The 11,858-nt window shown below is 40.8% G+C and overlaps 1 protein-coding gene across 1 annotated transcript; it reads left to right on the top strand.

The window, feature by feature from the left end:
- Window positions 1-6,517: 6,517 nt before the first annotated feature.
- On the top strand, window positions 6,518-11,689 carry LOC107272219 (mucin-5AC). Its single transcript, XM_015749147.2, has 2 exons — window positions 6,518-6,655; window positions 7,826-11,689. The coding sequence occupies exons 1-2, from the start codon at window positions 6,649-6,651 to the stop codon at window positions 11,407-11,409; spliced, it is 3,591 nt and encodes a 1,196-aa protein (XP_015604633.1). The 5' UTR covers window positions 6,518-6,648; the 3' UTR covers window positions 11,410-11,689.
- Window positions 11,690-11,858: the final 169 nt, after the last annotated feature.

Raw genomic sequence — 11,858 nt, 5'->3', positions numbered from 1 at the left:
AGAGACAGATAGGTAAACGGCGACTCCGCCAAAATAGAAAAGAGGAAAATCGATAAACTGCGACTCCGCCAAGATAGAAAGGAGAAAGATCGAGAAACGGCGACTCCGCCAAGATAGAAATGAGAAAGATCGAGAAACCGCGACTCCGCCAAGATAGAAATGAGAAAGATCGAGAAACCGCGACTCCGCCAAGATAGAAATGAGAAAGATCGAGAAACCGCGACTCCGCCAAGATAGAAATGAGAAAGATCGAGAAACCGCGACTCCGCCAAGATAGAAATGAGAAAGATCGAGAAACCGCGACTCCGCCAAGATAGAAATGAGAAAGATCGAGAAACCGCGACTCCGCCAAGATAGAAATGAGAAAGATCGAGAAACGGCGACTCCGCTAAGAACGTAAAAGCACAAAGTCACAAACGGCGACACCGCCAAGATAAGAGAGGGAAGCGCGAAGAAAAGTAGGAACAGAAGCGAGAGAGAGAGAGAATCAAGCGGTCGACGAAAACTCCAATAATTATACCCGGTTCAGAGGCTAGCGCACCTGGGAGAGCGTCATGGCGTTCAAGAGGCTAGACGGGAGAAGGAATAGACATGCGATAAAGAGAATAGGAGAAAGAAAGATAGCAGGGAGAAATAAGTAGGTTTAACGCATCGAAGCTATATTAGAAAAAGCAAGAAAGCGGCATGCAAGCCATACAGCAAACTACAGCGTGTGGAAAGCAGAAAAGATAGAGTACATTTTCAGTAAGCGTTGATAAGGTGCGAAAGCGAAGCAAGATAACAAAATCCTTCTAATAATAATACAAAGTGAAAGGTTCTTGAGGGATTCTATATAAACTAAAATTCTTAAAAACGAACGCGGAACTAGTAAGGGACTATGGCCCTGTAGCGATACGACACGGCAGCGGGACGGATCCGCGCCGGCGCAAAAGATACTTTCGACAATATTTCAATAAACCGGAGACTACAAAATACACGCGAGAACAAAGGTCTAAATTCGTATCGGTACGAAAACCCGGTAACAAATTCACTCGCGAAATTTCCCGACAATTGGAAAGAGTCAGAACATGCACGATATAAATATGGCGATTAGCACACAGGTATAAGATACACTTAAATAAATTAACACAGGCAGTACAAATAAATTAGTTAAAAGAAATGGCAAGCTCTCGAAAAACTATCACCAGAATAGTGTGATCGGCAAAAATAAATTAATAGGTACGCCACTGATAGTCAGTGCGTCCTTTATTCTTGCATCACGCGAGTACGCACAAAAAAAAAGGTGACTCTACGCTCGACCCGCAGCGTAAGGTATCGAAAATATTATACTAAGACAGGAATTATGAATTTCCAGAAATTGAAATAATAATTAACTAAAGAGGAGGATGCCATTCCTAATAACGAAATCGAGAAATACATGAGCAATATCAGGTAAAGAAAAGAATTATTTAAAGTCAAAAGTCCATATAATAAAGCGACATATAACGCCGGAAAAGATAGAAAAGCCCAAAAGATATTCGCTAGAAACAACTAGACAGACTCAACGGGAAACGGCCAAGCCGGAGACGCCGGAACCCTAGGTGTTTCCACGTGGTCGAGAAGATAATAGGTAACTTATAAAATATTCGACAATTCCAAAGCACTAAATTACAGCAGAACGCAATTAATTACAATATATTTGATATAATAGGGACTCTACGATAATAAAAGAAAAGCGAAATAAGATAACGGTATCCGGCACTATCGTCTTTTTACTTAGAGGGACTGGAACGACATTCACTCCCGGTAGCGAGAAAATTTGCCGTCGAGACAAAGTGCCTAGACGGGATTGCTTCAATTAAATTCACAAAATCTCTAAAATAAAGGTAACGAAAGGTGCTCACCAAATCGGTAAAATACGGAATCGAGGAAATCGGTCCTCTGACTTCTTTCCTTCCTTCCTTCAATATAATATAATTGATATAACTGGGAAATCTTAATCAGTCGAATCCGGCTCGTCTTTGATCACTCGGAAGTACTTTGTGAAATCAACCACTGGCTAAGATGCTCCAAACGTAAGTGAACGAGTCGGAATTCGTCGCTAGAGCAAAAGCCCTAGGGGCCCCCCTCCATAAATTATTAATTCCTAATTCGCATGGTAGAGCGATAACATCGGTAACCGGAGCCGCCTTGGGACCGTGATTCAAAAAATCACGTCACAACATATACGGTGTTCCGAAACTACCTGACCCGGTGGGTATTGCGGTGTTCGGGAGGCTTCACTGATCACGAAAACGACCTTCCTTTTGTCCAGAAGCTCTTAGTATTTAAATGGGACCAGGTCAAAGTTGACCAATCAGAACGAGGCGTCAAGAGAAACCTAGGCACCTACGAATTCTGAGTTTTCTTCCCTTGCTTTTGTTTCTCGGTAGCTTGTTTTTTGTTTCCAATAGGCATGTCTTCGGCTGACGTCATCCTGTCCGAAGCCACCGAGAACAAAAGCGAGGGAAAAAAACTCAGGGTTCGCAGGTGCCTACGATTCTCTTGACGCCTCCCTCTGATTGGTCAACTTTGACCTGCTCCCATTTAAAAACTATGACCTTCTGGACAAAAAGAAGGCCATTTTCGTGATCAGTGAAGCCTCCCGAACACCGCCATACCCACCGGGTCAGGTAGTTTCGGAACACCCTGTATGTGTGCAAAATGTAAAATGTATATTCAAATGTGTATGCCCGGTATGATTGCCTACCTGACAATTGAATATTGCATAGTCTTCCAATTTCAGAATAAATCTCGTACCACTTGTCCTTCTTAGCAACATTTTTAAAATCACGATGACTTTTATCGTAGAGAAATTTGATTTCTCTAACGATATTGATAATGACCTCGTCTATTGATTTTGCCATATTGAGAGGTAATGACATTTCACGTGTAAAAATATTGGCGGGGCAATTATTTTTTTCACATAAGCCGGTACGGTGCACGGAACGGGAGAGTCGGGGCATGCTTGATGCCCCGTTCCGTGATCCGTAAATTACGTGATGACCCTAGCAACCGTTTTCCGTATTGTTGCTATGTCCGAGACGTAGCCAAAACCGTAGAGATTCAGTAAAGGCCTTTACACACAAAATGACGTAACGACGTAAGACGGAAGCGTAAGGAAACCAACCAATCAGAATCTAGTACTGTTCCCTCCACTTTTCTCCGTACGACGTAAGCCGTAGTGGCGAAAAATATCGTAAGGATGAAATCGTTACGGCTTACTTCTTACGGACAACCAATCACAAACCTTCTCGCGTTCCCGCTTAAAAGAACATTGTTTATACGTGAGACAAGTGGCTTTGATGTGCTTTGATATTGAATAAAACCAGCAATGAGTGATCATAAGCAATATTAAGCATAAAACTCCTAACCTTGTTTAAATTATAGGTAAAGGGCCCAACGCGTTAGATTATGGGTGGGGAGGGCACCACCGAGCGTACGCGAGCCGATAGATCTGGCTGGCTGTCCGTGGTGGTGAATAGACGTCTTGGAAAATTCGCTTAATACCGGTGAGTTCTGAGGTTCAGCTAACGTGGAATTTTCCTGGCAATCTTGACGTCTGTTATCGTTCTCGAATCCTTCTGATTCGAGACTATTTTCGTAATCGGGAAATTTCCGTGGTTATCGTCTCTCTTCCTATTGTAACAAAGAATTGTATAATTTAGATTAGTATTATTGCGTTCGAATTAATAGAGTAGTTTTCTGGATCCTAGACTGTGGCCACTGAGCCTACGTATCTTTATTCCTTCTCAATATCGAGACGTACCTTAGTATATATTTTGCTATCGTCTTATTTTGATTATTTGAAAGAATTACGACTCTGTAAATATACCTGTTTCTTATTTATTTCATTCTCGCGAATATTAGGTTTATTCACCATTGTCTTATTACTGTTATATCTGTGCATTATTCTATTTAAATTCCGAAATACGGTGATACGCCATTGTATAGCGTTTTTTAGTAATAGTGCTATCGTAATACTCCAACCTTAGGGCTATCGGTCCGTGAAGGATGCGCTATTAGCTACGCCAATGTAGTACGGATGCTAGGGCTATCGTACGATTCGTACCCGACTAGTACTATTGTCTTTTTTCTTTGAAATCTATACGCGACCGATTCTCGGCATATCACTCCCGTTATTACTATTGTCCATATTGTAGTACAAACTTTGTTCTTTCGTACCCGAGTATTTCACGTAATTGGGGATCTAGCTATCGAGCGGTCCACCCGTCTGCACTTATTGTTTTAATTATGTCCTAATAAAACGGGCTTTGTTATAATTTGTTGAAATTCGGTTCTGTGACTTTGCGTGATTTTGCGAACTCCCAATCAAAGATTCCCGCCCCTCTATTCTTGCTGTTTCAGGGTGAACTGGCTGAGCTAGTGCGTTGTCGATCGAGTTGTCGTGAGAGCGGTTACCGGATATCTTGCTTCGTGAAATCGGTATTCCTAGAGAATACCTGGCGCCCAAGTCTTTTGTCGGTCATAGACTCGATTGTTGCTCTCGCGAGAATTCGTGTACTTGTGACGGTTTATTTTGTTTCTGCCGCGATTCAGGTTTTAACGCCAACAAAAACTACCGTTACAAAATGACATATATGACATTTTCCGTTTTATATTGCTTGCCCTACCTTCCTCATATTATGAGAGAGGAAAATGCAACGCAATAAAGAGTAAATATCATTTGCTTTTTTATTTTCAACAGATGCTCCCGTTGTCTATTATACTGATATCTGTTTATATGCGATAACAGGAATGACCTTGAGGATAGATTACTATTACTACTGTGCGATGCGTCGTATTGGAATTCATTCCGTCCTTCATAAATGGTAAGTGGAAAAAACCTCGTTGAAAGTGCATGAAAAATACATGGGCTCGTCATACTTAAGCTTCGAAGGATATTGTCTCATCATGATATTTTCAATATTATCTTGGCAGAGAGATTAATTGGAAATTAATATCTTTATACGTCATTGATATCATTTACTAAAAATGTGAGACGGCCTACGTCACCTATCTTATAATCTATAATCCTTCGCCTAACATTTTTGCTGCGAAAATTATACTAGCTTACATATATCATTTTTGACAATTTTATTGATTCCTAGTAAAGTATTATAAAACGATAAAGAAAAAAGCGAGTAAAATAAACTTCGTAGAAGTAAAAGTTGGAATTATTTCCTTTAAATTGAGGAACATACAAACTATGCATTTAACAGTTTATGATGTAAATTTCCGTTTCTGGTATCATTTGGAAATAAGGACAGTTTTAATAACTCTTCTGTGGCTACGTTAAATAATAATTTCGCACGACTGAGTGTGATATTTTTTATACCCCGCGTTTAAATTAAGAGTATACCTTCTGACGGAGTAAGCATAACAAAACCAAATAACCAAAGAATAATTAAACTTGTGAAACAGAAATATTAAAAGTATTGATCAGAATGAATAAAAATTTCTATGAAAAAAAGAAACAGGAAGATATTTAACGTGGAATATTTAGAAATACTCCATTTAGCCATGGGAGAGCTAAAAGGACTACGAAGAGAATAATAATAATAAGATAAAATGTATAGAAACTATATAATGAAAATTAACTGATGTACTTTATCATAATTTTTCATGATACTTTAAAAATCGCAGTTTTCTGATAAGATGGTTCTTGGAAGAAGAGTTAATAAGGATGTTATTGCCTTAGGTTGGTGCATTGAAATTAATTAGCCCCACATACATTACAACATAATATCAAAACTATACTGATTCGAAAAATATGGAGTGCGTTATCTACAAGTGTCAAGTTTCTGAGATTATTTATAACAACAAAATTTGAAATTGATATTAAAGAGTTTTTATGTATTTTATAAGTGTAGTATACTATCTATTCAAGTATAGCTTAAGGTGCACTTGAGTTATTGCATCGAGAAATTTCTGCGTGTGCTTTATATTATGACTAATTCAATTAAATTATTGCAATCAGTAATGGATTATTCCGAGCATTGCTCGCGTTATTTAAAAAGTATTCATTTATATGTATGGGGTTAAACCGTGGAATCTGAAGCCTACAATGGCGGATATCTTATTTTTTTTACAGTAGGATATAAAGATTGACCAGGGATTCATATATTCATCCTTTATTTTTATCGATGGCGTTTTCCTTCATATCTCTAGCAGAATATCATAAGTCGATAAGTTAATCAAATCAGAAACGCAATTTCTGATAGTGGGTACATGTCACGGGGAAATACCTGATCCGGATACGTGAGGATATTTGCGCCCGATTGTCAAAAGAATTTTTTTGTACAATCCCTATAATCTAGTTACATTAATAATGTGAGATTTATAAATTACTTGATTGATTAATTAAATAGAGAATACTGCCAATACCATCGGAGTACCTCTTGCCCCCTACTCGCCATTCGTTTCTAAGAAATTGTTCAGATTGTAAAGACCCCCTTCTTCGACGCGATGAAAGACACTTTGACGTTAGAGATATGATAATCAGTCTGTTATTTTGCGATAAGACCCATCTTTATAAAAGGATCCTACACCTCCCGATCAATCAGTTACCTTGTTTCTTCATCATTATACGTTTAGTGTTAGTGTTAGCGAGAACTTAGGACATTTATTATGAAAGGCAAGTACTGCAATTCTTGATTCATTGCATTGTACATTATGCAATTACTGTGATATAATTATAGTTATAACATTAGTTAGTGTATCTAGAAATCGACAGGTCTCATACTCCGCGCAACCAACGGAGAACATTAGGATGTACGATACAAGATTTCAAATCAAGATATAGGAAATTTGCAAAACATATTATAGGAATTCGAAAAATTGTCAAATTCTGTGTCATATATATATATATATACCCCCCCACTATTTTGACAGAAATGGCGCACTAACATCATCAGAATTTATAAGTTATGCATTTTCACAGAATCACGCGTTAGTATATCAGAATTTCAAGCGCTACGCATTTTCGTGACGATTTTCGTGACGCATAAGTTTTTCTGAAGTACGACCTAATAAATATCGTAATTTTAAAATTAATTTCCTATATCATAATTTTATCATTTTAATTCATTTCATTGGGAGATTTGTATTTTTGCGAAAAAATAATATAGCATAATTTTTGTATTACAGACGGTTTCGATATGTAATCAAATTTATATAAATATATCTTGCAAATATGATTTTTAAATTATTTGCTAAATTAATTAATACAAATAAGTGCTCTTTATATGTAGAGTAAGTTCCTCAGTATTTCGATATACGAGATACATTATTTCTTAGTAGCAAACTTGATGAGAATTAAGAAATTCTAATAGATAATCATTTACCATATATAAATTTATCATAGACGCGTTATTAAAAATAAATGTTGTACAAATTTGGCGACCACCGTGAGAAAAGTAAGGATTTAAAAGGTGGTAGATGAATTCTTTTGAAATATCATAAGTAAATGTACCAATATACGTTTATCGAAGAAAGATAAATTCGATTTTAAATTGGAGCATCAAGGTTCGACCGTCTATCACACTGACGAATAATTCATCAATTAATATATAATCTCAAAAAGGTTTAATAACGTCAACCTCACGTAGATAAGGATTAGGAATTTTTATATCCGATAAGCTGAATCATAATCATAACAACTTTTTAGAAATTCTAATACTTGCCATTATATTAAGAAAAAAGTATTCCTACGATTTTTTGTCATATAGCAAATTATTTTTTCCACAAAATTAGATTCAGTACCTTGTGTAATTCAGTTTATTTTATATTGATCTACCAATTTCAGGAAGTCGCGTGGTGGCTACGTTGCTAGTGGCAATATGGGCTGCTGTAGCAGTTCGTGCAGATGAAGAAATTCCAACGGAATGTCCAGCTGAAGATTCATTATATTACACAGTTCACCTTGCCCATGAATATGACTGTACATTGTTCTACACATGTGCTCATGGGAAGAAAGTTCTTACACAATGTCCTCTCATGGACACGAACGGAAACAGATTGCATTTCAATCCGCTCCTCCAAGTGTGTGACTGGCCACAATCCGCAGGATGCAATTCTGTAGGTTCTTCATCAACTGAATCTGATAGTAGTGTCACCGTAACAACTGCAGCTTCTACTATTTCCGGAGATAGTAGTGTCACAACTGGATCCACGGACGAAACGACAGAAGCCGTGACTGCTCCGACGACGTGCCCTACAGATGAGTCAGGAAATGCTGTACATCTTGCCCACGAATCTGACTGCACGCTATTCTATACATGTGATCACGGATCTAAAATTCTGCAATCTTGTCCATCTGGATTGCATTTCAACTCTATATCACAAGTTTGCGATTGGCCGGATAGTGCTGGATGCCAGAATAATAACGGGGACGAAAGTACTCCTGTAACTTCAGAGAACGAAGTAACGACTAATGCTGCTGAAGAATCCACCATCGCAGCTTCTGAAGAATCGACCACTGCAGCTGCCGAAGTACCTACCACCGCAGCTCCTGAAGAATCCACCACCGCAGCTGCCGAAGTACCTACCACCGCAGCTCCTGAAGAATCCACCACCGCAGCTGCCGAAGTACCTACCACCGCAGCTCCTGAAGAATCCACCACCGCAGCTGCCGAAGTACCTACCACCGCAGCTCCTGAAGAATCCACCACCGCAGCTGCCGAAGTACCTACCACCGCAGCTCCTGAAGAATCCACCACCGCAGCTGCCGAAGTACCTACCACCGCAGCTCCTGAAGAATCCACCACCGCAGCTGCCGAAGTACCTACCACCGCAGCTCCTGAAGAATCCACCACCGCAGCTGCCGAAGTACCTACCACCGCAGCTCCTGAAGAATCCACCACCGCAGCTGCCGAAGTACCTACCACCGCAGCTCCTGAAGAATCCACCACCGCAGCTGCCGAAGTACCTACCACCGCAGCTCCTGAAGAATCCACCACCGCAGCTGCCGAAGTACCTACCACCGCAGCTCCTGAAGAATCCACCACCGCAGCTGCCGAAGTACCTACCACCGCAGCTCCTGAAGAATCCACCACCGCAGCTGCCGAAGTACCTACCACCGCAGCTCCTGAAGAATCCACCACCGCAGCTGCCGAAGTACCTACCACCGCAGCTCCTGAAGAATCCACCACCGCAGCTGCCGAAGTACCTACCACCGCAGCTCCTGAAGAATCCACCACCGCAGCTGCCGAAGTACCTACCACCGCAGCTCCTGAAGAATCCACCACCGCAGCTGCCGAAGTACCTACCACCGCAGCTCCTGAAGAATCCACCACCGCAGCTGCCGAAGTACCCACAACCGCAGCTCCTGAAGAATCCACAACCGCAGCTTCTGAAGAATCTACCACTGCAGCTGCCGAAGTACCTACCACCGCAGCTCCTGAAGAATCCACCACCGCAGCTGCCGAAGTACCTACCACCGCAGCTCCTGAAGATTCCACCACCGTAGCTGTCGAAATACCCACAACAGCAACTCCTGAAGAATCTACCACCGCAGCCGCCGAAGTACCCACAACCGCGGACTTTAGTTCTGGTACTACCTCCCCGATAACAAATGCTACAGACTGTTCCACGGATACTAACTCTGTATATCGTATACCTCATGGTTCTGATTGTTCCAAGTATTATACTTGCTACTATGGAGAAATGATTCTTGAAGAATGTTCAGCTGGATTGTTGTTTGATCCTGTCACGCTCGTTTGTTCTTGGGCCGACGAAGTTGACTGTCAAATTGTATCAAGCACGGAATTAAGTACAACCAATGATGATTCTCAGGAAAGCACAACTACTCCAGGGTCTACCGTATCTTCAACCACAGCTTCATCGCAGATTCCTACAGAATGTCCCGAAGTTGATTCACCCGAAACTGTAGTTCTTTTACAACATGAATGCATATGCAACAAATACTACCTCTGCGAGAACGGAAGGCAAATTCTTCAGAAGTGTCCTTACGTACTACATTTCAATCCTGTGTTACAAACATGTGATTGGCCTGAAAATGTTGGATGTGAAGATGGTGTTACGATTGGAACAATTGGAACAGCGGCAACCACTGAAGATTCTACAACAGAAAATATTGACAGTTCCACAACTGCAGTCGCTGACGACTCTACTAGTGCAGTCACTGATGATTCCACAAGCGCAGTGACGGACGATTCCACAAGCGCAGTCACCGATGATTCCACAACTGCAGCCGTTGATGATTCCACAAGTGCAGTGACGGACGATTCCACAAGCGCAGTCACCGATGATTCCACAACTGCAGCCGTTGATGATTCCACAAGCGCAGTGACTGACGATTCCACAACTGCAGTCGCAGATGATTCCACCAGCACAGTCACTGATGATTCCACAAGCGCAGTCACCGATGATTCCACAACTGCAGCCGTTGATGATTCCACAAGCGCAGTGACTGACGATTCCACAACTGCAGTCGCAGATGATTCCACCAGCACAGTCACTGATGATTCCACAAGCGCAGTCACCGATGATTCCACAACTGCAGCCGTTGATGATTCCACAAGCGCAGTGACTGACGATTCCACAACTGCAGTCGCAGATGATTCCACCAGCACAGTCACTGATGATTCCACAAGCGCAGTCACCGATGATTCCACAACTGCAGCCGTTGATGATTCCACAAGCGCAGTGACTGACGATTCCACAACTGCAGTCGCAGATGATTCCACCAGCACAGTCACTGATGATTCCACAAGCGCAGTCACCGATGATTCCACAACTGCAGTCACCGATGATTCCACAACTGAAGTCGCTGATGATTCCACAAGCGCAGTCACTGACGATTCCACAACTGCAGTCACCGATGATTCCACAACTGAAGTCGCTGATGATTCGACAAGCGTGGTCACTGACGATTCTACAACTGCAGTCACCGATGATTCCACAACTGCAGCCGCAGAAGCCACTACGGATGGAATTACGACCCAAGATGATTCAAGTTCAAGCGATTCTACTCAAAATGATGAATCTAGTTCAACTACTGATACCAGTGAAATCATTACCGATGACTTCGACTCACCAGTTGAAAATTCCAATGCCACAACTACTCCCAGCCCTTCCTCCTGCGTGGGCACTTGTCCTGCAAAAGACCCTGTGACATACACCGTACTTCTACCAAACACCGACTGTTCCAAATTCTGTAAATGCAGTAATGGCGTAGCCTATGAATATGATTGCCCAGCCAATCTTCACTTTAGTGTAGCTCTAGCTACCTGCACTTATCCTAAAGACGCAAACTGCGAACGATCCGCCAGTCTCGCAGTTGAAACTGACTCTCGCAGAAAAGAGAGAAGTGTAGATCGGCGCTTGAACCCTAAATTTGCAGGATTCAATAGAGGTATGGGATATTAGAAGAAAATGTGGGCACAGAGACGAATTAGTTTCAGGGAGCCTGTAATCATGTATTGTATAAAACGATACTAAAATTGTGTAATAAAAGAATTATCCGTTGTGAAGCATAAGTACTTTCGATTTAGTATTTATTTGTACTGTGTAGCTGTGACTAATTTAATATAATAATTATTTATGTTTGTAATTGATTTCTCTATAAAATAAATCATTATCATGTATTTGCAATTAATACCTGTCTGGCGGCTGGACCAAATATATGCTCACCCTATTTGTAGAGTAATCGTCACAGTTAGATATCTTAATTACCTGCACTATACTTAAAAAAGATGAAAGGTTCACTAACTAAATTATAAAGCAATATACATTGGAAATTCTCCTGACATATCATAACACAATGTAATGTAATTAAAGATATGATAATAAGTATTACAAAAATAATATCAATAAAA

The sequence above is a fragment of the Cephus cinctus genome, unplaced genomic scaffold (assembly GCF_000341935.2).
Source record: "Cephus cinctus unplaced genomic scaffold, Ccin1 Ccin1_scaffold1137, whole genome shotgun sequence".
Lineage (NCBI taxonomy): Eukaryota > Metazoa > Arthropoda > Insecta > Hymenoptera > Cephidae > Cephus > Cephus cinctus.
This window is presented reverse-complemented; position numbering and strand designations above follow the sequence as displayed.